General features: G+C 38.4%; 1 protein-coding gene across 13 annotated transcripts in view; it reads right to left on the reverse strand.

Moving 5' to 3' along the window:
- RBM6 (RNA binding motif protein 6) overlaps positions 1-26,845 on the reverse strand; it is a 110,014-nt gene that overhangs the window by 76,574 nt on the left and 6,595 nt on the right. For 4 of the 13 annotated variants that reach the window (XM_001496699.6, XM_070237560.1, XM_070237561.1 and 1 more), the window contains 4 exons: positions 12,834-12,944; positions 7,874-9,152; positions 6,516-6,605; positions 5,191-5,260 (listed from right to left, as the gene is read on the reverse strand). In XM_001496699.6, coding sequence (XP_001496749.2) covers positions 5,191-5,260; positions 6,516-6,605; positions 7,874-9,152; positions 12,834-12,877 — 1,483 coding nt within the window. In that variant the 5' untranslated portion in view covers positions 12,878-12,944. Of the gene's footprint in view, positions 1-5,190; positions 5,261-6,515; positions 6,606-7,873; positions 9,425-12,833; positions 12,945-13,644; positions 13,727-14,144; positions 14,351-18,755; positions 18,828-26,845 lie in introns of those variants that run through there. The other 9 variants (XM_070237558.1, XM_070237559.1, XM_070237566.1 and 6 more) reach the window with 6 other exon arrangements.

Consider the following 26,845-nt stretch of genomic DNA (forward strand, 5'->3'; position numbering starts at 1 on the left):
TCATTGCAGTTTTTATCTTGCAAGATTTCTGCTAGTCGTTTAAAAATAAAACACATTAGCTTTATGTCAGTTTTTCAACTTTTTATTAGAAATAATTTCCAAGTTACAAAAAACCTGGAAGAATAACAGTACAAAGAACACACTCATACACTCTACCCAGATTCATCTATTGGAACATCTACTTTATCATAACTCTCTTCCTCCCTTCTCCATACACATCAAATATTTTTTCTAAACCATATGAGAGAAAACTGCATACATCATGGTCCTCTACTCCTAAAAACTTCCCCGTGTATTTCCTAAGAATAAAGACATTCTCTTACATAACCACAGTAGTCACCAACTTCAGAGACTTAACATTGATGTACACTACCACAATCAATATACAGAACAGTTCCATTATGCCCCAAAATTCCCTCATGCTTCTACTTTACAGTCAAATCCTCCCCCAACACCCTGGCAACCACTATTTTCTATTCCTGTAATTTTGCCTTTTCCAGAATGTCATATATGGAATCACATAGTATGCAGCCTTTTTTAAAAATTATGACCAAATACACGTAAGAAAATGCATCATTTTAACCACTTTAAAGTGTACAATTCAGTGGCATTAAGTATATTCACAATGTTATGCAACTATCACCACTATCTACTTCCAGAACATTTTTATCACTCCAAAAGGAAACCCCATACCTATGAAGCAGTCACTCCCCATTTTCCTCTCCTTCAGCCCGCAGCAACTACCAAACTACGGAATCTGCTTTCTGTGTCTATGGATATGCCTATTTTGGATATTTCATATAAATGGAATCAAACAATGTAGTCTTTTGTGTCTGGCTTCTTTCACTTAGCATAATGTTTTTAAGTTTCATCCAAGTTGTAACATGTATTAGTACTTTATTCCTCTTTATGGCATTGTGTGGCCTTTTGAGTCTGGTTTCTATCACTCAGCATAATGCCTTTGAGAATTCATCCATGTTGTTACGTGCACGAGTAGCTTCATCATTTTTATTGCTGATTAATATTCCATTGTATGCATGTACCAGAGTTTGTCCAGTTACCAAAAGAATTTCACTCCTGATACTTTTTTCCAGGAATATGATCATGTAACTCAAGGTAATCTACAATTAATGGAGTTATAATGCATTTGCAAATGGCAAAAGAAAAACTCAAATACACATAATCTCTTATCTGAAATTCCAGAATCCCCAAATCCCTTAACTATCAAGTTTCTTAGTAAATTTTCAGTGAAGTCACTTAGAGACAAATCCTGACCTATACTACTTTAAGCCTCTTTATAGTCTTTTTTAGTCATTTTAGTGAGAATATTCATACATTTTGCTGCAGAAGTATTATCATCTTTGATTTACATTCACTGGGGGATATAATTCATATATGATCTATGGACCACATTACTTTTATATTCAAAAAATTCATAAACTCATCTGACCCCACAGATTTTGGATAAAAGTTGTGGCCTTGTACTTACATAGCTCTAAATGAGACAAAAATCAAATGGATAATTATCAGAGTCAGTGAACAAGCATTAATCTTTTCTCTCTGTTAACCTCCTGGTTCCTTGCTACGTCGACTCAAAGGATGAACTCTACTCCACAATCCTCCTCTTATGAGCAACGTCCATCCTGCATGGTCTTTGCAGGTTATCACACAGCCTAAAAAAACTGATGCTATTTATAAAAGTCACTTTTTCTACTGAAATTCACACAATCTTTTAACAAGTAAATGCTAAAGTTCTCAGAACATCTGAATGTTCCAAGCCATATTCTTCAGCAGACATGCAAGACGGCACTGCTGTGAAATGTAAACTACTCTTTAATGCTTCTCACCTAAGAAGAGATCACAGCTGCTCTCCATATAAATCACAGACAGTTACTCATTCCATGCATACTGGGAACCCATCAGTGCCAGCCAGAGTGTCAAGCACTGGGGAAACAGGAGAACAAGACAGATAAGGCTCCTGCTGTCATGGAGCTAACTCTCTAGTGTAAGGAATAAGACACATAAAACCACTGAGAAAAGTATCAAAGTAATAGATCCCAAGATGACAAACTAGGATATGATGAAAAATGACTGAGGAATGACGGTGAGGCAAGGCCTCTGAGAGGTGAACTGAAGCCAAGAACTAAACTCCAGAAGACAAGTGAAAATCAGAAGGAAGAGCAGTGCAAAAGACTTAACAGAGAAAGAAGTCTGTATTGGTCAGGAACTAGACAAAGGTTCAGTGTGGCTACAGCATAGTAAGAAAGGTGGAGAGCAGTATAGAATGTAGTCAGAGAAACAGCCAAGGGCCAGCTCATGCATGACTTTTTAAGTCAGAACAAGGAGTTTGGAATTTCTTCCAAGTAAGATAGAAAGCCACTTGAGGATTTTAGGCATGGGAATAACATGATCTGACTGATATTTTCAAAAGTTCATTTTACTTGCCACACATAGATATAATATTGATAACACGGGACTGGTAATCCAATCCTTTCATTAAAAAAGAAGAAATATATACATATACACATATATTATGTGTGTGTTTGTGTGTATATATTACACTATCACTTCATATAATAAAATGCCAAGGAAAGACTGCATTTCCTGAAAGGTGCATTTTTTTTTTAACCACTGTCCTGAATGATTTCTTACGTATATCAATGTCTTTAGTCTGCAATTTCGATTCTAATAGCTACCACAGCAAGTAAATTTAAGAACTTCCTCTGTGGACCCTATACATTAATATAAGTTTTACTCTGCTAATAAATCTGACAATATAAATAAAAAGTCAATGAGTACTACAGAAATGAAGAGTTTAAATTGCTGCTAAACATTGAGATATCTCCTTTCCTAAATATACCAATACTTAACGAAAGCACAGTTCAGGAAACTAGATCAAAGCTGAGGTTATTGCCCTGTCAGTTAAAAAGTAACTGCAGGGGCCAGCCCCATCGCTGAGCGTCTGAAGTTCTGTACGCTCCACTTTGGGGACCCAGGTTCGTAGGTTCAGATCCCGGGTGCAGACCTACTCCACTTATTAGCCATACTGTGGAGGCATCCCACATACAAAGTAGAGGAAGACTGGCACAGATGTTAGCTCAGGGCAAATCTTCCTCACAAAAAAAAACAAAGGTAACTACAGCCTATAAATTCTGCTTTTATTTCCCAAAGATAATAGTAAATCAAGAAAGTGTGTGCAGGGCTGGCCCAGTGGTTAAGTTCGCATGTTTCAATTCAGTGGCCCAGGGTTTCACCAGTTTGGATCCTGGGCACAGACCTAGCCTGCTCAACAGGCCATGCTGACGCAGTGTCCCACATAGCACAACCAGAAGGACCTAGAAGTAGAATATACAACTCCGTACTGGGGGGCTTTGAGGAGAAGAAGAAGGGAAAAAAAAATGAAGATTAGCAACAGATGTTAGCTCAGGTGCCAATCTTTAAAAAAAAAAAAAAAGTGTGTGAGATGTGCAAAAAAAAGCAAAGTGTGCAAGAACAACATAACTACTCGGTCATATCTCCGCAAATTCAGAGTTAATGCTTTTAAAACAAAGAAATAATTAGCTTTCTGAGAAATAATGGGTTTTTTTTGAGGAAGATTAGCCCTGAGCTAACATCTGCTGCCAATCCTCCTCTTTTTGCTGAGGAACACTGGCCCTGAGCTCACATTGTGCCCATCTTCCTCTACTTTATATGTGGGACACCTACCACAGGGTGGCTTGCCAAGCAGTGCCATGTCCACACCCGGGATCCGAACCGGCGAACCCTGGGCTGCTGAAGCAGAATGTGCACACACAACCGCTGCGCCACGGGGCCGGTCCCTGAGAAATAATGCTTCTGAGTTTGTTCTCAAATTACAGAAAAAATATTTCTGGACTTAATGCAAGTATCAGATTATTTCAAGCATAAAAATTTATTTTTGTGGATAATTTCCCTCTGCGGAACCAATCTGAAGAAGCAGCTATCTAGTTATCACAAAAATAGAATTCTATGGTAAACTGTTTAAAAGTAAACTATATCCTCAAAAATAGGGCATGCTCTTACTTTAAGAGTTCTTCAACTTGGATTATTTATTTATTTTTGCTGAGGAAGATTACCCTGAGCTAACATCTGTGCCAATCTTCCTCTATTTTCTAGGTGGGTAGCTGCCACAGTATGGTTAGGTTAACAGGTGGTGTAGGTAGGTCTGTGGCCAGGATCCAAACCCGTGAACCTGAGCCACTGAAGCGGAGCCTACCAAACTTAACCACTACGCCATGGAGCTGGCCCCTAACTTGGATTATTGAAATCCTAAATTCTGTGAAAAGATTAATGCTCTACTTTCTTCAATTTAAAATTCTGCAAAATAGATCATTTAAACATTACCTTTATTTTTAAGCCATTTCATATCATGTAGCCCTAAAAATATTGGTCAATACCTTGAGTGCTCAGCTTTTCACTTTTGACTACTTTTCTGTAGTAAGAGTTGAAGGAACTGATCTAACTTGGTGCAGTCATCCCTTGGTATCTGGAGGGGATTGGTTCCAGGAACCCCCACAGATACCAAAATCCAAGGATGCTCAAGTCCCATATATATAAAATGCTATAGTACAATGAATACAGTTGGCCCTCCATATCCAAGGATGTGAACCCAGTACTGCACACTAAAATACCAGGGTATTCTGAAAAGTTTAATCTGTAGTTCAGACCACAGAGGTCAAAGAGAAAGTTCTCCTGGATCTATTAATGGATTTCAACAAAATAACTATTGCAGGACTCTATTCTCAGAGCAAGACTGAAAATTCAAGAAACCACTAATTTGTACAATTTCTCTGGAAAGTTGTAAATTTCACTCCAAAGCAACAAAATATAAAAGTTTACATGTAGTAAGTTTATTAAATCCTGTTAGGCTCAAATGTAAACATTCCACCACGATGAAGAACACAAATGTAAGTTTAATGATTTAATTATACAAAATATATTCAGGGACAAATGCTGTAACAGTCACATTATATATCTCATAGGCACTCCAAAGAACTGGAACATGCATCCTCATTGCCCATGTGTGGACAAACATCCACAAAAAAACCACAGCTGAGACTAAAGCTGGCTGTTATTTGACGGTTTCTTACAAAAATTCCGAGTAGCACACGATGCAGAAACCTGACAAAGACCTTTCCTAACCCAAGGCCACGTGCATGTTGAGAAACTCACCTGTGTTATACTGCTTCAACTGCAAGTCCTTTACAGGCATGCCATCAGGAGTCCGAAAGGCATTAAGAATCTGCAAAAATAGGGTTTTTATACTAATAATACAAATCATAATCAAACAGTGAATATTATATTTTCCCCACTGGTTTTTATTCTACATAATGTAAAGCTATGATTACTTTATAAAGGCAAAATTAAGCTGTGCACATTCTGGGCATTCAAAAATTGCTGAGTAAGTAGAATATAATTATTCAAAAATTCCCAAGAATATAAAGAAGGCAGAAGAGCATAACTATCACGAGCTCAACCTCAAGCTCTGAAATCAGACTGCCTGCATTCCAAGCCTCTCCTGCTCACTTGCTGTGGAACCTCTCAGTGCCCAGTTTCTCATCTGTTAAACACAAGATGATGAATTGAGCTCATCCCAGTCCAGGGCTATGGCACTTGAACCCCCTCAGACTGGTCAGTTCTTTTCCCCTCTTCAAAAGGGCTATTCTCTCACTGCATTCAGGCCTGGGCTCAATGATGCCTTCCCTAACTACCGGATTTAAATTAAGCCCCTACCCCAGTGATGCTCTAAACTTTTACTTTAGTTTTCTTCAGAGCATTTATCACTGCCTGAAATTATCTACTTTTTGCTTACTTTTTATTATCCATGGAGGTAGTGAATTTATAATGTTCACTGCTATACCATTCAGTACTTAGAACACTGCCTGGCATACAACAGCACTTAATATACAGAGTGAATGAATAAAGAGCACCTATTCATAGTATATTGTGATAATTAAACGAACTAACGTCTATAAGCATCACATAATGCCTGGCACAGAGTAAGCACTCTTCACTCTTGTTGTAAGATTCTGACCAAATTCTTCCATACGTTCTGCCATCATTTAGTCATCCAATCCTTTAACAATGAGGAATTGGGCAGCACTCAGCTTTTACTACTGTAGTAAATCAACTACATCTTTATGTATGCACTCCAACCCTTCCTCTTGGATTATGCCCTAAAGGATGATTAGCAGATCTGAGGACAGTAATCATTTGTCATAATTTCTTCTTTTTTTTTTTTTTACAAACTTCACCTCAGTGAGCACATGTATAACTGGTGAAATCTGAATAAGCTCTATGGATTGCACCAAAGCCAATTTTCTGGTTTAGCTATTGTACTATAGTAATACAAGATGTTAACACTGGGGGAGGCTGGTGAAGGATACCCAAGATTTCCCTGTACATTTCTTTGCATCTTCCTGTAAATCTATAATTTTTCAAAATTAAAAAAAATTTTTAATTGATTAAAAAAAGGAAAAAGAAAAAAAGAGACTTACCTCTTCTTTTGTGGCATTTTCAGGCACTCCACTTAATCGAATAAGCTTGCTTGGTTTCTCCTCACTTGAGCCAGTCCTATAATCTTGATCCTTGAATGCAGAATAAAAAATTATTTCAGAAATAAACGTTAGTGTGGAAAATGAAACTAAACATGAAATACAGGTACTCAGGATCAAAAATCAAAATGACTTGCATTATATGAAGACCTAAAAAATTATAATATTCTCTACTTTTCTGCATTCCAAAATTTTATTTCAAATCATTAGAAAACAAGTGTGCTAAGACAAAGGCTCACTGAGAGTCTTAAACTAGTAAAACAGAATGTTGAGAGGACTCTTATAGTCAGAAAAAAAACCCTAACATATTCTCAAAACTATAATTTTCTTTTTTGGATGAGAAAATAGAAAAAAAAAAAGAAATTTAAACCAGATATCATTTATCAAAGATGTCATCTATAAACAAATTTTAGAACAAAGTCAAGATTTGTCATCTGACCGTACAACTTAACAGCACAATTCAGAGAAATCAGCATTTTCCATATTCATGAAAGTCTCAGCTCCAACTGACTTCTCTCCATTTCAAAAGTTATAAAAAGGATTTAACTTTTGAGAAAAAGTCTCTTATAACTAAGTGAACACACCTCCCAGTTATGCTTACTGTCCAGGCATAATTATCAATAACATCCTCTTTTACTCATGAAAGTGTCCTGATTTGAACAATAAATTATATGGTCACCCAGCTCTAACATTCTCAAAATCTATTATCTGGTTAGCCTGTCTTAGGATCACTCTCCAAAATAACAGAAACCTAAGTAGAGATGGAGAAAATCTATTTTAAAAGATAGTATTTTCATTGTCCAAGTGCAAACGTAACTATCCTGACTTAGATTATATACTCATTAAATTATATATTATTTATATAGAAATTCAACACTGAAGTCATTTAAGTTAGTTGCAACAGGATATTGTGACATTAACCTCACCTCCTGAAGACTAGGGAAAGACTCCTAAGTATTCTCTAAATGACTTTAAATAAGAAAATGAACCCTAAAAAGCCACAAGGCCTAACTACGCAAGAGTTGAGAGAACCAACTCCCAAAGACAGAAACTTTCAAACAATTATCTCAAGGCATTTAAATTAGCACCATAAAGCAAAATAGTGAAGAGACATACATGAAAAACATGATCTGAGTTGAGAGCCGTTTCTCTAGAGATGTATATTCCATTCTTGAATACAAATTTTCCTTTTTAATGGTTGTACAAGGAGAGACCCAAGACTAATGGTCCTGGACTCTGTACTTCATCCTTCAGAAAAGCCTTACGAAAAAGCAAAAAGGCAATCTACTCCATTAACATACCTGAAGGTCCCGTGGGGAATCTCGGGAAGTTTTGCCCTCTGGAAAAGACTTGCTCTGGCCATAGCCAAATATCTGGCTTCCTGGCAGCCTGTGATCCACATCACGGTACTCCATGCTTCTGTAATCAGTGTCTTGTCGGCCAAGAAAGTCCAGACCACCTTCTTCTTTAAACAGACCAGCATCTGAACTCTGTTGTTCACCTCCAGAAAGCTGTGACTTGTCTTGGTCTTGAAGTGGACTTTGGCTATTCTGAAAGTCTGATGGAGACTCATGTTCAAAGGCTACATCTTGTGTTTCTCCTTCTCTTGGTTCTGAATGCTCAAATTCTCCCTTCTGAATGCCAAAAGCTGGCCTTTCTGTTGTATGGTCATGAGTGGATTCTTCTCTCTTGTTAACATTCATACTAGAATGTTCTCTATCTTGTGTAGAGGGCTGAATGTACTCCAAAATATTTGGATCCACAGAGGGCATCTCCCTATCTTTAAATTCCATACAAGATCCCACCTCTCTGCCCCTAAAATCCTGATCAGTCCTAGACCGGTGCCTACCTCTGAAATCTGAATGTGGTGTATCCCTGTCCCTAAAGTCTAGATCACTAGCACCTGAACCTCGGCCTCTAAAGTCCACCTGTGTTCCATCTTTGTCCCTGAAGTCCAAATCAGATACATCTCTATTCCTAAAATCAGAACGGGACTGATCTCTGGCCCTGAAATCCAAATCTGATAAATCCCTTCCCCTAAAATCTGTGTGGGATCCATCCCGGCCTCTAAAATCTAAATCATAAGTGCCCCTGCCCCTGAAGTCAGATGGAAGAGCATCCCTACCTCTGAAATCAACAGTGTGAGCATCCCTGTCTCTGTAGTTAATGTGAGATGTCTCCCTACCTCTATAATCCATAGAAGTACCATCTCCACCCCTATAGTCCATAGGTGGTCCTTCTCTATCCCGAAAATCCCCAGAATGTATGTCCCTACCCCTGAAGTCCAACTGTGATGACTCTCTGCTCTGGAAATCAGAAGATGAAAAATCTCCCCCCCTGAAATCATGTCCAGGTCCCTCCCCTCCTCGATAGTCACCATGCAGTCCATCTCTAGCTCCATAGCTGAAAGAATGCTCCTCTACATTTGCAAAGGGAGGCCCCGAATGCCCCTGGAAATCAAAGGGAAGTGAATCTCTGCCAGGAAAGTTGCCAGAGTGTCTCTCTTGAGCATGACTCTTAAGGGGAGGAGGAGGATAATCCCTGTTCCACCCGGGAGCAAACCTTTCTTCTTGGCTCCCACTGTAGAAACAAAGACAGTGTTATTCATATTGTCCAGAGAGTTTGAAATCTACACACCAGCATATTCTTCTCTAATCACAGCACATTCTTCTGTAAACATTTTTTTTTTGGCAGAGTTCTGTAACAAGGTCCTAGATCTGCAGAAAACAGCAATGTTTTGCTATTTTAAGACGAAGTGACGGAGTAAACTTTTATGCTCCCATTTCAGAACACGAGGAAAGTCAACACAAGGTTTTCAACATGACTGCTGCAGAAAAAGCTCTCACCCAGTCCTGCAACAGGGAAAATCCGCAACACCAGATAAGCTAGCAATGGTGACATGCTACAAAAATTTCCATTTCCTACAGCCAGGGAACTTAGAAATCCAAGATCAACATGATGATTCCTATACATCAGAAAAATCAATGCACTGCAAATTTCTTACAGTAAGTTTCAGGAGGTGTCTTTCTCATTGCTGCATACAGGAGTAACATTCCAAAATATTCGGTTACAGCTACAGTACAGACACCACCCAATCAGAATGGATGCAGGCCCAAAATGAAGAAACACTGGCTATAAATCAGCAGTAGGAGCACACCAGTGTTCACCAGATGAGCATCAGCCCCGGTTGCATCTAAATCCCAGTTCTACAGTGGCTCCGCCTACAAGCAGTCTCACTTGGGTCCTATTATTATTATAACTACCCAAAGGTATCACAGAAGGCAGCATGAATCATGTCACAAGGCATGTGTAAGTTGACTAAGCCAAACAACATCATCCAGGAGCTTAACGCTGAAAGGGACCTAAGAGAGTGCATTAGGCCCTCAAGCATTATCCTAAGGTGTCAAATGAAGAAGCTGATACTCCAGATTCTAATGCCTCATGTTAATTTTTCATGGTAATAAAACATTTTCAAAAATAAGCATGGGGCCAGCCTGGTGGCACAGCGGTTAAGTTCGCACATTCCACTTCGGTGGCCTGGGGTTTGCCAGTTCGGATCCTGGGTGCAGACCTATGCACTGCTTATCAAGCCAGGCTGTGGCAGGTGTCCCACATATAAAGTAGAGGAAGATGGGCACAGATGATAGCTCAGGACCAGTGTTCCTCAGCAAAAAGAGGAGGATTGGCAGCAGATGTTAGCTCAGGGCTAATCTGCCCCAAATAATAAAAAATAAAAATAAGCATAATATTGAATTCACATTCTTAGTTTACAGAACTCAAGAGATAACGAAAACTGGCCCAATCTTTCATATGAGCCAACTTCTTTTCTTTGCCTAACCTTCAGACCATTTTACATGTTTTGGCTTTGGTAAAGGATCAAGGAATTTAAATAGGCAATTAGGTACCTAGGATCCTGAGCTTGAGTGGGAGGGGAAAGCATGAAAAAGGAAAATATGAAATGATTTGAAGGGTTATCTGCTATGTAGCAGTAGAAAAAAAAATATTAAGAGATCAAGTCCAACTCAGTTCTCTCCTCCCAGAACATACAGGTTCTATGACCCTTCTGAGCTCAGACTACAGCACTATAGAAAGATTAAAAGGACAACTGATTCCGGGTCACTCAGTTCAAGAGAAACACTTACAATGCCAAACCCTTTCTTAAAGTGATAGGAATTTAACAATAGTAACCTAAACATTAGAATGATACATATTTAATGGATTTTCAGAACATGATGACTTCCATGAGCTCCCATTAACATTAGTTATATCTATGTGATTCACCATAAGAGGAGTAAGTTCAAATGTTTTTCATAAGTAATACAATTTAACACTAAAATTAAGACATTACCAATAACTCTAGTGTCTCTCATATTCAAAATCATTCAAATCCCAATAGTTAGATTGCAGGAAGACTTAAGCTCAGCAGACACTCATGGGATGAGTATTGAGGTATCTCAATTTACACGTTTTCTGACCAGACACATCCAACATTGTCTTTAAATAATGCCCTAAGGATTATCTTACCCTCTGAAGTTGAGAGGATCAAATAGATCTAGAGAAGCCTACTGTACTAGGGTTCTTAGAACTGTATTTTATGCAGACTGTTCAACAAACAGTTCTATTAATATAAAATAGCAGTGGCTATGAAAAGAATTTTCAACCAAATAAAAAATAATTTAAGAAGCTGTTAAAATGAAATACGAAGTAGTTTTCCTGTAAGATATCTTTTTTAATCCAAATAAGTCCCCCCAAAAGTTATGTTATATAAACTATGTCTCCCTTCTGGTCAATGACCTTAAAAAACAGCATGTAATGACTCATATTTAAACTAAAATTAAGGTGGGAAAATATAACTTTAAATAATAAATTGGTCAAAGAAAAAATGTTCTGAAAATTTTTTTAAAGTTATGCAATAGAGCTAAAATTACCTAACACTTCTGAAGGCTTACCTAAACCATCTAAGTAGATTAATTTTATAAGAAACAGCCTTACTTACAAAATAATTATCCATCAATATAAGTAAAAAGGATAGATTACAATCCAAATATTTAAAAACATAAAGGACCAGCTCACTGATTAGACCAGGGACTGGCAAACCTTTTCCATAAAGAGCCTGATAGTAATTATATTAGGCTTTGCGGTCTCTGTCAAAACTATTCAACTCTGCCATTGTAGCAAGAAAACAACCACAGACAACTTGTAAATGAATAATCATGGTTGTGTTCCAAGAAAATAAAAATGAGCTGCAGGCTGTATTTTGCTTACCACTGATCCAGACCTTAATATTTTCAAAGGAAAAACATACCCAGCATCATCACCATTGCTTTAATTTAAAAATTGTTGAGCAGAAAACAAAGACACCTATCGTTTAGTATTAAGAAACACCAGCTTTACTAAATAAATTTTACTATTTAAAAATACATGGATTTTTAAAACACAGTTCTCTATCTAAATTTTTCGTTGGAACCCCAAGCTTCAGAATCATGAATGGAACATGTTGAATTTGCACAATAAAATCTTGCAGACTCTCAATCCAAAAGAAAATTTACTAGTAACAAGTTTCAATTGGAGCATCACTGTTTTTACTGTATAACTTACCAAATAAAACCATAAAAATTCCATTCCTATGGCATTTTATTCATTGTAAACACAATGCAAAAGTTTTAAAAACACTATCATCAGTTTTTATTATATTGGCTATAAAAAAATGAACTCCTTACAAATGTAAAATATAATCCATTTACAATTGAATGGTACCACCTTCTCCACTTATCTTTGTATCTAGTAACCCCCAAAATTAAAATGTAGCTTAGAAAATTGCATCGAGTAATTTTTCTTTCTCAGAACTATTTATGGTAGCTGAAACACAACGTGCCACAGGCAAGACACAGCTCTGAATTCTAGGCATAAATTAGTGAACTTAATAGAACATTTATGCACATTTATAAACGTTTATGTACATTTTTGCTAGCCTTCCTTATTAGTCAAGAACATATTACTTTGCTAAAAGAGATAATAAATAAATAATTGGTAGATATATTTTAGAGTTTAAAAATCCTAAAACAAAACATTTGGTGTGCTTGGTATTCAGTTTCACAATCACTTTAGAAATAACCAGAAATTTTTAAAATAGTTTCTATTTTTTAAAAATCAGAACTACTTCTACTCAAAGAAAATATCTCCTTTTATGGTAGACCAAAAAATGCTATATATTTATCATTAAAATATTCACAATTTCAATATTCAAATTTTAAGACTTACCGAAAAGGTCCTGTTCTGTTAGCAGATCGAGAATCCCCCCACATCTCTTTCTATGTCAAGAGGGCCCAATAAGTAGATCCTTTTGCTACCAAACTCTGATTATAGCAGTGCCTGTACAAAACAAACCGCAAAAAATAAATACAATAGAATATGAAGCAAAGGCTAAACTAATTTTCTCCTGCTTGGTTTATCAGAGACCACATCAGCAGGGATATTTTTGGAAGTCATTTTTAAAGATTTACATATTAATTTATAACAAGAAAAATACACTTTGGGGGCCGGCCCAGTGGCGCAGCAGTTAAATTCACACACTCTGCTTCAGTGGCCTGGGGTTCACCAGTTCAGATCCCAGGTGTGGACCTACGCACCACTTATCAAGCCATGCTGTGGCAGGTGTCCAACATATAAAGGAAGATGGGCACAGATGTTAGCTCAGGGCCAACCTTCCTCAGCAAAAAAAAAAAAAAAAAAGAGGAGGATTCACAGTGGATGTTAGCTCAGGGGTAATCTTCCTCAAGAAAAATAAATAAAAAATTTTTAAAAGGGGGCCAGCCCTGTGGCCACGTGGTTAAGTTTGCGAGTTCCGTTTCAGCGGCCCAAGGTTTCACCGGGTCGGATCCTGGGCATCCCACATGCTGAAGCGGCGTCCCACATGCCAGAACTAGAAGGACCCACAACTAAAAATAAACAACTATGTACTAGGGGGCTTTGAGGAGAAAAGGGAAAAATTTAAGAAAAAAAAATGCGGGGGCCGGCCCCGTGGCCGAGTGGTTAAGTTCGCGTGCTCCGCTTCAGCGGCCCAGGGTCTCACCGGTTCGGATCCTGGGCGTGGACAAGGCACCGCTCATCAAGCCATGCTGAGGTGGCATCCCACATGCCACAACTGGAAGGACCTACAAATAAAAAAAATACACAACTATGTTCTGGGGGGCTTTGGGGAGAAAAAGGGAAAATAAAATCTTAAAAAAAAAAAAGATTAAAAAAAAAAAGCGTGTTTTTCTTTTTTTTAAGCTTTTATTTTTCCTTTTTCTCCCCAAAGCCCCCCAGTACATAGTTGTATACTTTTAGTTGTAGGTCCTTCTAGTTGTGGCATGTGGGATGCCGCCTCAGCATGGTTTGATGAGCGGTGCCATGTCCGCGCCCAGGTTCCGAACTGGTGAGACCCTGGGCCGCTGAAGCGGAGCATGCGAACTTAACCACTCGGCCACAGGGCCAGCCCCAAAAACCACCCTTTTAATTAAAAATGTGTGCTCTGAGGCACCATAAACTTCTCAATGTAGGAGGAATGCTTCACATTTACTAAATACTTACTAACTTTCCCAGCACCCATTCTATCTTCCTTTTTGGAAACAGCATCTTAGCATTAAACACCAGTCTCAGTCCATGTGGCTGATCCACCACCATCCAGCCTGGTCAATCAGAATAGTCTATTACCCTCACCAGAGTGACTGCTTTGAAGATGGGCATGTAACCCAAGTCAGGCTGAGAAGTCATCCTCAGGACCTTTGCTGTAGCTACTAAAAAAGAGGCAAACTTTCATGACCTTGGATTTAGCAACCATTTCTTAACACAGCACAAAAATGACAAGGAACAAAAGAAAAAACAGATACAGTAGATCTCACCAAAATTAAAAACTTTTGTGCATCAAAGTACGCTATTAAGAAAGAGAAAAATATAACCCACAGGTCAGCAAAATGGCAGACTAAGAAGTTCCAAAGACTTGTTCCTCCACAGAAACATCAAAAAACAAGCAGTAAATGTCTGAATCAACTATGCTGGAGCTTTAGAAAACAGTCAAAGGTTTACAACAACCAAGCAAATAATCAAGAAAAAGCCATCTTCTGGCCAACAGGCACATGAAAAGATGCTCAATATCACTAATCATCAGGGAAATGCAAACCAAACTACAATGAGATATCACCTTACACCTGTTAGAATGGCTATAATCACCAAGACAAAAACAACAAATGTTGGAGAGAATGTAGAGAAAAGGGAACCCTCACACACTGCTGGTGGGAATGCAAACTGGTGCAGCCACTATGGAAAACAGTATGGAGATTTCTCAAAAAATTAAAAACAGAAATACCATACGACCCAGCTATCCCACTACTGAGTATTTACCCAAAGAGCTTGAAATTAACAATTCAAAGAGATTTATGCACCCCTATGTTCACTGCAGCATTATTCACAATGGCCAAAACACGGAAGCAACCCAAGCACACATCGACTGATGAATGGATAAGGAAGATGTGGTATATATACACAATGGAATACTACACAGCCATAAAAAGAAGACAAAATCATCCCATTTGCAACAACATGGATGGACCTGAAGGGTATCATGTTAAGCAAAATAAGCCAGACAGAAAAAGACAAACACCGAATGATTTCACTCATATGCGGAAGATAAAACAACACATGGACAAAGAGAACAGATTAGTGGTTACCAGAGGGGAAGGGGGTTGTGGGGTGGGCACAAGGGGTAAAGGGGCACATCTATATAGTGACTGACGAATAATAATGTACAACTGAAATTTCACAATGTTATAAACTAATTTGACCTCGATAAAACAAAAGAAAGAAAAAGCCATCTTCAAAACACTAGGAAAGTTTTGTGGTGTTTTTACTCATCCCCACCCCATCCCCTCTCCAGCATGGCAGTGGTTTTTGTCCCAAAGCAGTGGCAGCCCAGTTCCCAGCTCAGAGGAAGACCGAATTTGCAAATTATTGTGTACATCTGTATCTGTTCTAACCTGTCTGGGGGCTATCTGAAAGACTGATGCAGGGTGCTTGTTTCTGTTGTACCTAACTCAGAACTCTGGGGAGGAAAGTGGCAGCATTGCTAATAAAAGCTGCAAAGCAGACTAGAGACTCACAGATATGGAGAAATTAGGGTGAAAACACTTTGGGGAATCAGGACATTCCAAAGCAACATGTATGGGAAAATTTAGAGAGCACATGCATACCCAGGCAAGACACATGATCAGACGAGACCCAAGAAGACCTTAAGCCTTCACTTCAGGCTTCAGGCTGATCCCTGGGCTCAGAGCAAGCCTACCTAAGTGTTGAAGGAGTGCCCCAGCACAGAACCAATCTGCAAAACAGCGAGAATGGTTATTTTCTGCTTTTCTCTTTTTTGTTTTTGGTGTGTTTTTGTTTGTTTGTTTGAGCTCCTAGCATTCAAAGAAATCTTGGTTAAAAGGTTAGAGGAACCAGAGCTAAAAGAACAGGTGTCAGTGATAACACACAATAAGAAATAGTCTTTGCAAAAATAGTTTAGAAGTCTCAAAACAGGCTATTACAGTCTTCAAAAAACAAAAAAAAAAATCAGCAAACCCCAAGAAAGGAGGAGAATCTGATTTCCAGAGTTACCACATTAGAATAGTCAAATGCCCAACTTTCAAAACAACAACAAAATCACAAGGCATACAAAGAAACAGGAAAATACGGCCCATTCAAAGAAGCAAATGAACAGAAACTATTCCTGAGTAAGCTCAGACATCACATTTAATAGACACAGACTTTATTACAACTGTCTTAAATATGTTAAACAAACTAAATGATAGGGGCTGGCCTGGTGGTGCAGCAGTTAAGTTCACCTGTTCCACTTCTCCGCGGCCCAGGGTTCGCCATTTCGATTGCCGTGTGCGGACATGACACCGCTTGGCACGCCATGCTGTGGTAGGCGTTCCACATATAAAGTAGAGGAAGATGGGCATGGATGTTAGCTCAGGGCCAGGCTTTTTCAGCAAAAAAGAGGAGGACTGTCAGTAGTTAGCTCAGAGCTAATATTCCTCAAAAAAAAAAAAAAAGAGGAAGAAATTAAGACATTTCCAGATAAGCAAAAGCTGAGGGAATACGTTACCACTAAATGGGCCCTGCAAGAAGGGCTAAAAAGAGTTCTTCAGGTTGAAATGAAAGGAAGCTACACCATAACTTGAAGCTGTATGAAGAAATAAAGATCTCTGGTAAAGATAAAAACAGGGGCAACTACAAAAGCTACTATCATTGTAACTTTAGTTTATTACTCCACTTTTTAGTTTCTACATGATTTAAACGACAAATGCACAAAAAATAGTTATTAATCTAGGTTAATGAGAACAATTTATAAAGATGTTATGTGACATGAATAACAGAGAGAAAGGAGCTAAACAGAAGCAGAGTTTTTGTATGCTATTGAACTTAAGCTGGTATAAACTCAAATTAAATTGTTACAACTGAGGGATGTTAAATGTAATCCCCATGGTAACCACAAAGAAAATATCTATAGACTATACACACAAGAAAATGAGAAGGAAATCAAAATATTTCACTACAAAAAAATCAGCTAAACACTAAAGGAGGCAATAATGGAAGAAATGGACAAAAAAAGCTATAAGGCATATAGAAAACAAATAGCACAATGGCAGAAGTCCCTCCTTATCAGTACATAATTACTTTAAATGCAAAAGATTTAAACTCTTCTAATCAAAAGTTGAGATTAGCAGATTAGATAAAAAACAACTACTAAGATGGTCCAACCACAGTCATGTGCCGCATAACAATGCATATATGATGGTGGCACCATAAGATCAGTACCATATAGCCTAGGTATGTAGTAGGCTATACCATCCAGGTCCATGTAAGTACACTCTATGATGTTCGCACAATGGTAAAATAGCCTACGGACTCATCTCTCAGAACGTATCCCTGTTGTTAAGCGATGCATGACTGTATATGCTGTCTACAAGAGACTCAGTTTAGATCCAAAGACACACATAGATTGAAAGAAAAAGATATCCTATGTAAATAGTAACCAAATGAGAGCTGGGGTGGCTATACCTGTATCAGACAAAACAAACTTTAAATCTAAAAAGATACAAAAGACAGACATTATCTATTAAACAAAAGGTTCCAAAACCACAGCAAGAAGATAAAACAATCATAAACATTATGCACCTAATAACAGACTCTCAAAATATATGAAGCAAAAATTCAAAGACCTGAAGGGAGAAATAAACAGTTCTATGTTAACAGTTGGAAAACTTCAAACCTCACCTTCAATAACAGACAGATTGACCAGACAGAATGTAAGGAAATGGAGAACTTAACACAATAAACCAACTAGACCTAATCAACATATACAGAACACCCCACCCAACAGCAGACACATCTTCTCAAGTGCATATGGGATATGATCCAGGATGGACTACTTGGTAGACCACAGACAGGTCTCAATAGATTTTAAAAGATAAATACCAAACAAAGCATCTTCTCTGACCAAAATGGGATGAATTGAAAATGAGTAACATGAGGAAAACTGTAAAATTCACAGAATTTAAAATGCGTATTACCCAACTTTTCAGTTCCTCTTTTAGGATTTCATTCTCTAGAAACCTACAATGTGAGGTGACATGTTTATAAAGGTACATAATGCAGCACTGTTTGTAATAGAAAAAGATTATAAAATCTAAATGTACACCAATAAAGTATAATTTGTACTACCAAAATACTATGCAATTCTCAAAAAGTGAGGTAGCTTTGTTAATATAGGATGAGCTATTATATATTAAGTTTAAAAATATGTACAAAATATTATCTGTAATATGGTATCACCAATGCAAAAGAGAAAAGTATATACATTTATGTGTTGCTTACCAACGTATATACATTCTGAGAAATGTGTAATTAGGCAATTTCATCATTGTGCAAACATCATAGAGAGTACTTACACAAACCTAGATGGTACAGCCTACTACACACCTAGGCTATATGGTATAGCCTATTGTTACTAGTCTACAAACCTGTACAGCATGTTACTGTACTGAATATTGTAGGCAACTGTAACACAATGGTAAGTATTTGTGTATCTAAACATAGAAAACGCACAGTAAAAATGCAGTATGAAAGATAAAAAATGGTACATCTGTACAGGGCACTTACCATGAATGGAGCTTGTGGGACTGGAAGTTGCTCTGGGTGAGTGACTAGCGAGTGAATGTGAAGGCCTAAGACATTACTGCACACTACTGCAGACTTTATAAACACTTTATTAAGTGTTATACAAAAATACTTTTTAATGAAGTATTTCTTTAAAAAAACCTTTTCTTTCTTCAATAATAAATTAACCTTAGCTTACTGTAACTTTTTTACTTTACATACTTTTTAATTTTTTTAACTTTTTCACTTTTTTTATAATAACACTTAGCTTAAAACACAAACACCTTGTATAGCTGTACAAAAATATTTTCCTTCTTTATATACTTATTCTATAAGCTTTTTCTATTTTTAAATTTTTTTTAACTTTTTAAACTTTTTTTAAAAAACTAAGACACAAACATGCACATCAGCCTATGCCTACACAGGGTCAAGATCACCAATATCACTGTCTTCCACCTCCAACTTTTGTCCCACAGCTAGGTCTTCAGGGGTAATAACACACAGGAAGCTGTCATTTCCTACGATAACAATGCCGCCTTCTGGAATACCTCCTAAAGGACCTGAAGGTTTGTTTACACCAGCATCACCACAAACTGGTGAGTAATGCGTTGCACTGCAACATTACAATGGCCACGACATCACTAAGCAATAGGAATTTTTCAGCTTCATTATAATCCTATAGAACCACCATCGTATATGCAATCTGTCATTGACCAAAACATTGTTACGCAGCTCCTGACTGTACAACAAAATTAGAGGACTCACACTTCCCAATTTTAAAATTTACTACAAAGTTACAGTATTCAAGATAGTGTGGCACTGGCATAAGGATAAACATACAGATTAATGGAACAGAATTGAGAGTCTAAAAATAAACCCTCACATTTAGGGTCAAGTGTTTTAGACAAGTGCCCAGACAATTCAATAAAGAAAGGATAGTCTTTTCAACAAACAGTAGTGGGACAACTAGATGTCCTTATGCAAAAGAATAAAGTTGGACGGCCAGCCCAGCAGCATAGTGGTTAAGTTCCCATGCTCCACTTCAGTGGCCCAGGGTTCACAGGTTCGGACCCCAGGCACAGACCTACACACCACTCATCAAGCCACGCTGTAACAACATTTCACATACAAAATAGAGGAATATTGGCACAGATGCTAGCCTAGGGCCAATCTTCCTCAAGCAAAAAGAGGAAGATACCAGATGTTACCTCAGGGCCAATCTTTCTCAAAAAAAAACAAAAAACAAAAAACAAAAAAACAAAGATGAAGCTTGACACCTACCTCACACCGTGTATAAAAACTAACTCAAAGTGGATCAAAGACCTAAATGCTTAAGAGGTAAAACTATAAAATTCTTAGGAAAAAACAGGCATACATCTTCGTGACCTTGGATTAGGAAGTGATTCCTTACATAAGATAGATACCCAAAGCACAAACAAAAGGAAAAACAGATAAACTAGACATCATCAAAATTTAAAACTTTTGTGCTTTATAGGTCACCATTAAGAAAGTGAAAAGACAACACACAGAATGAGAGAAAAGTTGTGCAAATCATGTATTTGATAAGTGACTTGTATCTAGAATATATAAAGAACTATTATATGGGGCTGGCCCGTGGCCTAGTGGTTAAGTGGCATGCTCCACTTTGGAGGCCCGGGTTTGGTTCCCGGGCATGGACCTACGGCACTCATCAGCGGCCACCCACAGATGAAACAGAGGAAGACTGGCACAGATGCTAGCTCAGGGTGAATACTCCTCAGCAAAAAAATAATAAAATAGAAAGAAAAGAATTTTTTTAAAAAAGAATTATTTTATAATTCAATAACAAAAAAACAAAAACCCAATTTTTAAAAAATGGGCAAAGGCTATGCGTAGACATTTCTCCAAAGATGATATGCAAATGGCCAATAAGCACAGGAAAAATGCTCAACATTACCCATATGGGAAATGCACATCAAAACCACGAGACACTACTTCACATCCACTAGGGTGGCTATAATAAAAGATAAATTGGTAAGGATGTGGAGAAATTGGAACACGCATACACTGCTGGTGGGAATGTAGCAAAAGATTTGTGAAACCATCTAGTAGTGGTTCCCTCCAAAGTGTTCCTCAGGATAGCTGGAGTTCTTACAGACATGCAGTTTAATCCAGCAAAGCAAATGACTATTGGTCTTGGGGCCAAAATGATCTCAAAGTATTCTCAAACTTTAAATGGGTAAAAACTCTGAGTTGCTGGCATGGAGTCAGAGCCACGTTTGGTAAGCAGAACTGGCACTATAAGATGAATTTAAAGCCAGGTTAAGGATTTAAATGTTGAAGCTCATCAGATCCCAGCAAAGATAATGGTTGGCATACAGAGCAAGACAGGAACCAAGGGGCCAGCCCTGGGGCCGAGTGGTTAAATTCACGTGCTCCACTTCGGCAGCCCAGGGTTTCACCGGTTCAGATCCTGGATGTGGACATGGCACTGCTCATCAAGCCATGCTGAGGCGGCGTCCCACATGCCAGAACTAGAAGAATCCACAACTAAAAACGTACAACTATGTACCAGGGGGCTTTGGGGAGAAAAAGGAAAAATAAAATCTTTAAAAAAAAAAAAAGACAGGAGCCAAGAAAGTCAGAATCTGCTAAGGAGTATATAACAAATCACCTACCATATTGTCTAACTCTGAAAATAAGTGGCACTAAAACATCAATTCCATACCCAACTGTGGCTGGCAGTGAACATGCAAGTGGGAGCAAGAGGGGCCTACTACCTCAACTGCCCAGATCCCACCCCCAACTGATGCTACACAGCAATGAGTAGAAGGGCCTCTGTGGTGAGTTCTGAAGATCAGGATGCGAGCCGAGGTGAAGCTGCTGCAAGTGCAGATCTTGGTGGTAGTAAATAGCCATGCAAGAGTCCTGAAGGTTGAAGTGAAAAATGGTTTCACAGGAATAGTGGTTGAATAGGGATCAGCTGGTCCTCAGAGACAGCGAGCATCACATTAAGCTATAGGCTATACTCCTAATGATGCCCTCCTAATGATAATGATCCCTTTAAGTTTCAACTTTGCAATTACACTCACCCAGAACCTAAAGACCTTCATTTCCTGGAAGCTGACCAGTGGGTTTGGGAATAAAGCCTCCCCATTTGCAGGTCAGCATCCTTTACCGTTGGAACTATGATGGTAGCTGACTGTTTTCGAGCCTCCTCCACCCTTAATTCTTGACTAATAAAAACATTCTTGGCAAATGCTTTCACTCTGGTTCATCTTGCAAAGGCCAAGAATTTCACCTCTAGTAGCATAATACCAATACCCAGGGCCACCCCTCTAAATTACAATTCCAGTTTCAAAAGCCAATAAGGCAGACCAGGGGCCCTATTCTATTAGTTTTATCTGTGGTATGCAGTGGCTTGATTTTGCTTTAAACGCTTTAATTTTGTCCAAAGTAAATACTTTAGGCTCCAGAGGACACTCAGCTAAGAGCATCAAGGGGGCATTGACTGGCAAGCGATAGTTTGATGATCTACCCAACTAAGATCCAACTATGAGATTTTAAACAGTAGCAATTCTAATATGCGCTGAAGGAGCTGGAATTAGCAGCTGCTGGCAGCACTCTGGCCTTCCCCTCCCCCCGCAAAATTGCCATTAAAAGATTTTAAGTGTATTCATTCCAATCATAGGCGCTTGAAAGAGTCCTCTTCAGATCTGGAGTGGGAAATCTGCATGTCTGCTGCCTTCCTTGGATGTGGATCCTTGGATCTGGAGAGGATCCCTCTCCAGAATGATATTCTCATTCCCTGTTGATGGTACTTGCTTTGCCTACCATATTAACACACTCAAAAGTTAATTAAAAATGGATCAGACCAAAAAAAAATGGATCACACATACATGTAGAAGCTAAAACTATAAAGCTTCTAAAAGAAAAAGGAGAAAAATCTTTTTGAGCTTAGTGCCAGCAAAGACTTTTATAAAGGATCCAGAAAGCATTAACCATAAAAGAACAGGATTAAAATTAAAACCTGTTCTTCAAAAGACTGTTAAAAAATAAATAGGCAAACTAAGGAACAAGGAGTAAATATCTGCCACACATATCTGACAAATGCTATTATCAGTCATAAAGAAAACAGATTAAAACCACAATGAAATACCAGAACACACCCACTAGGATTGCTAAAATTAAGAAGACTCACCAAATCAAATATTTCAGGATTTCCAGCAATCTCATACACTAGTAGAAAGAATGCACAATACTACAACCACTTTAGAAACTGGTCTGACCAACGCAACCCTATGACCCAACAATTCCACTTCTAAGTATTTACCTAAGATAAATGAAAGCAAAAGACTTTACAAAAATGTTCACGACCGCTTTATTCATAATAGCTTAAAAAAATGGAAACAACATAAATATCCTCCAACAGGGGATGAGATAAACATTGTTTGGTATCCTGAAGGGTTTTCCACCCTGGGTGAGTGTACTTCAGCCAGATTTTAAACGGAGAGGTGACTTTTTGGTAAAGCGGGAGAAGGATTAATAAGAAAGGAGGAGGGGGGGCAGCGGAAAAGGAGACTCAATAAGACCCATTTTTTTTTAATTATTTTAAAAATTGTAAAATATACAGAATATAAAATTTGCCATTTTAACTTTTTTCAGTGTATAGTTCTGTGTCATTAGACACATTCACACTGTTGTGCAACCATCCACAGAACTTTTTTCATCTTGCGAAACTGAAACTCTGTACTTATTAAACAGTAACTCCCCATTACCCTCTTAACTGAGCCCTTGGAAACCACCATTCTACTTTGTCTCTATGATTCCGACTACTTTAAGTACCTCATAATTCTAGTGGAATCATACTATTTGTCCTTTTGTGACTACCTTATTTCACTTAGTATAATGTCTTCAACATACTACAGCATCAGAATTTCATTCCTTTTTTTTTTTAAAGATTTTATTTTTCCTTTTTCTCCCAAAGCTCCCCAGTACATAGTTGTATATTTCTAGCTGTGGGTCCTTTCAGTTGTGGCATGTAGGACGCTGCCTCAGTGTGGCCTGATGAGCAGTGCCATGTCCACACCAAGGATTCGAACCAGCGAAACCCTGGGCCACTGAAGCAGAGCGCGTGAACTTAACCACTCAACCACGGGGCCGGCCTCTCATTCCTTTTTAAGGCTGAAAATATTCCACTGTATGTATATACCACATTTTGTTTATCCATCATCCACTGATGGACACTTGAGTTACTTCCATCTTTTGGCTATTGTGAATAATGAACCTGAAAGTACAAATATCTCTTTGAGACGCTGCTTTCAACTCTTTTGGATATACACACAGAAGCGGAATTGCTGGATCATACGGTAATTCTATTTTTAATTTTTTTTAGAACCATCATACTATTTTTCACAGCCAGCGCCACATCATTTTACATTCTCACCAATAGTTCACAAGAGTTATGGACTGAATTGTGTCATTCCCCCTACCCCACCCCCCGACCCCGGTCCCACCACCCCCCATTCATATCCTGAAGCCCTAGCCCCCAACATGACCTCCAACATACTTGGAGATAGAGCCTTTAAGGAGGTAATTAAGGTTTAAAAGAGGATGTGAGGGTAGGGCCCTAATCCAATAGGACTGGTGTCAGAGAAGAGATACCAGGAATGACTGCATGGAGAAAAGACCACGGGAGGACACAACAAAAAGTCAGCTTTCTGCAAGCCAAGGAGAGAGGCCTCACCAAAAACCAACTCTGCTGACACCTTGATCTTGGACTTTAGCCTCCATACTGTGAGAAAATAATTTTCTGTTTGCCCATATTTGAATCAGCTTTTTGTTGTTGTTGATTTTAGTTTTCTATATATTCTGGATATTAATCACTTATCAGGTATATGATTTGCAAATACTGTCTTTCATTCTGTAGGTTGGCTTTTTACTCTGTTGATAGTGTTCTTTGATGCAAAAACGTTTTTAATTTTGACTACGTCCAATTTGTCTATTTTTTCTTTTGCTGACTGTGCCTTTGCTGCCCTATCTAAGAGATCAGGCCAAATTCAATGTCATGAAGCTCTCCCAAATTTTCTTCTAAGAGTTTTATTGTTTCAGCTCTTATATATAGGAGCAAGATCTATTCTTAAGAAGAGTATTTATGGAAGGTGAAGTTTTGTGCATTGACTCCTTTAAAAATATACATGCCCATGTTCTCCCTGGAATGTTTTCGTGTACCCCTAGATTGAAGAATGTAGTTTGAAGAACCTACCCTTACCTTGTCCTATCACTTAACTCTTTTTTTTTTGCCTATATTACCACTCTGCTGTTTCCCTTTTGTTTGTAAACATATTCAAATCTCTCATGCAAAACACACACACACTAATACAAAACCTTTAAATAGTAGTTGAATAAATAAGTGAATGTCCCTCAAATATTGCTAATCCTCCAGGGCTCTATACTGTTCCCCAGCACTGTTCTTTTTTTTTTTTTTTTAAAAGATTGGCACCTGAGCTAACAACTGTTGCCCATCTTTCTTTTCTGCTTTTTCTCCTCAAATCCCCCCAGCACGGAGTTGTACATTATTAGTTGTGGGTCCCTCCAGTAGTGGCATGTGGGACACTGCCTCAACGTGGCCTTGCATAGTGGTGCCATGTCCACACCTGGGATCCGAACCAGCAAAATCCTGGGCCACCAAAGCAGAGCATGAGAACTTAACCACTTGGCCATGGGGCCACCCCCTCCACCCAGCACTGTTCTTGATCCACATGCTATCCCTGCATGCCACAGACTGAATGTGTGTATCCTCCCGAAATTCATATGTTGAAGCTCTAATCCCCAATCTGATGGTATTTGGAGGTGGGGCCTTTGGAGGTAATTAGGTCATTAGGGTGGAGTCCTCATGAATGGGATTAGTGCCCTTATAAGAAAAGACAAAAGAGAGATGATCTCCTCTCCACGTGAGGATACAGCAAGAATGCAGCTGTCTGCAAGCCAAGAAGATCCTTACCAGGAACCAAATAGGCTGGCACCTTGATCTTGAACTTCCCTGCCTCCAGAACTTTGAGAAACAAATTTCTACCGTTTAAGCCACACAGTCTATTGTATTTTGTTATAGCAACCCAAGCTAAGACACTGGGCAATCTTATCTATTCCCAATGTAACCACCCTAACATCTCTATGATGGTAATTTCCCCATCTCCTGCCTCGACTTCCCCTATAAAGTCCAAATGCTTGCCAGAAATCACCACTTGGTATCCCACAGGAATCTCAAACTCATGTACAAATTAGACTTTATTACTGTAGGGAGACATTTAAATACTTCATTATAGCTGCTTTTCCTCATGAATAAAAATTTCCCAGGTTTTAAATATTCTTATATCCTGGTCCCTAACACCAGCAAATTACAGTCACGTTCCTACTTTATGAGTGAACTTTGTAAGGCAGTAAGTACAGTGCAGTGGTGAAGGGCTAAGAGTACAGTCTCTGCCACACTGTAGGACCTTAAGCAAGTTATGTAATTTAATACCTCATTTTACTTATCCGTAAAAATAAGGATAAAGATGTCTACTTCATAGAGTTAACAGGATAAAACGACAACGTAAATTTGTTAGAACAGTGCCTGATAAATAAAATGCTCTGTAAACGTTACCTATTACTATTTTCAGGATTTATTTCAAAAATCATTAGGGGGGCCAGCCCAGTGGCGCAGTGCGCACGTTCCACTTAGGCGGCCTGGGGTTCACCAGTTCGGATCCCGGGTACGGGCAAGCCATGCTGTGGGAGGCATCCCGCATATAAAGTAGAGGAAGATGGGCATGAATGTTAGCTCAGGGCGAGTCTTCCTCAGCGAAAAGAGGAGGATTAGCAGCAGTTAGCTCAGGGCTAATCTTCCTCAAAAAAAAAAAAATTAGGATATTAACCAACATGACCTCAATAAAAAAAAAAAATCATTGAGATTTGGAATGCATTCTCAATGATGCAGCCTGATTTGGCCAAACGACTGACATTAAAGTTTGATTTGCTGATTAGATTACACGGCAGACGTTTTCCATAAAATCTGCAGTTCCAAGGTTTTGACAAATACATATTTAAAGCATGCATGCAATACATATTATGTC

Source organism: Equus caballus, chromosome 16, assembly GCF_041296265.1.
Source record: "Equus caballus isolate H_3958 breed thoroughbred chromosome 16, TB-T2T, whole genome shotgun sequence".
NCBI classification, from domain to species: Eukaryota; Metazoa; Chordata; class Mammalia; order Perissodactyla; family Equidae; genus Equus; species Equus caballus.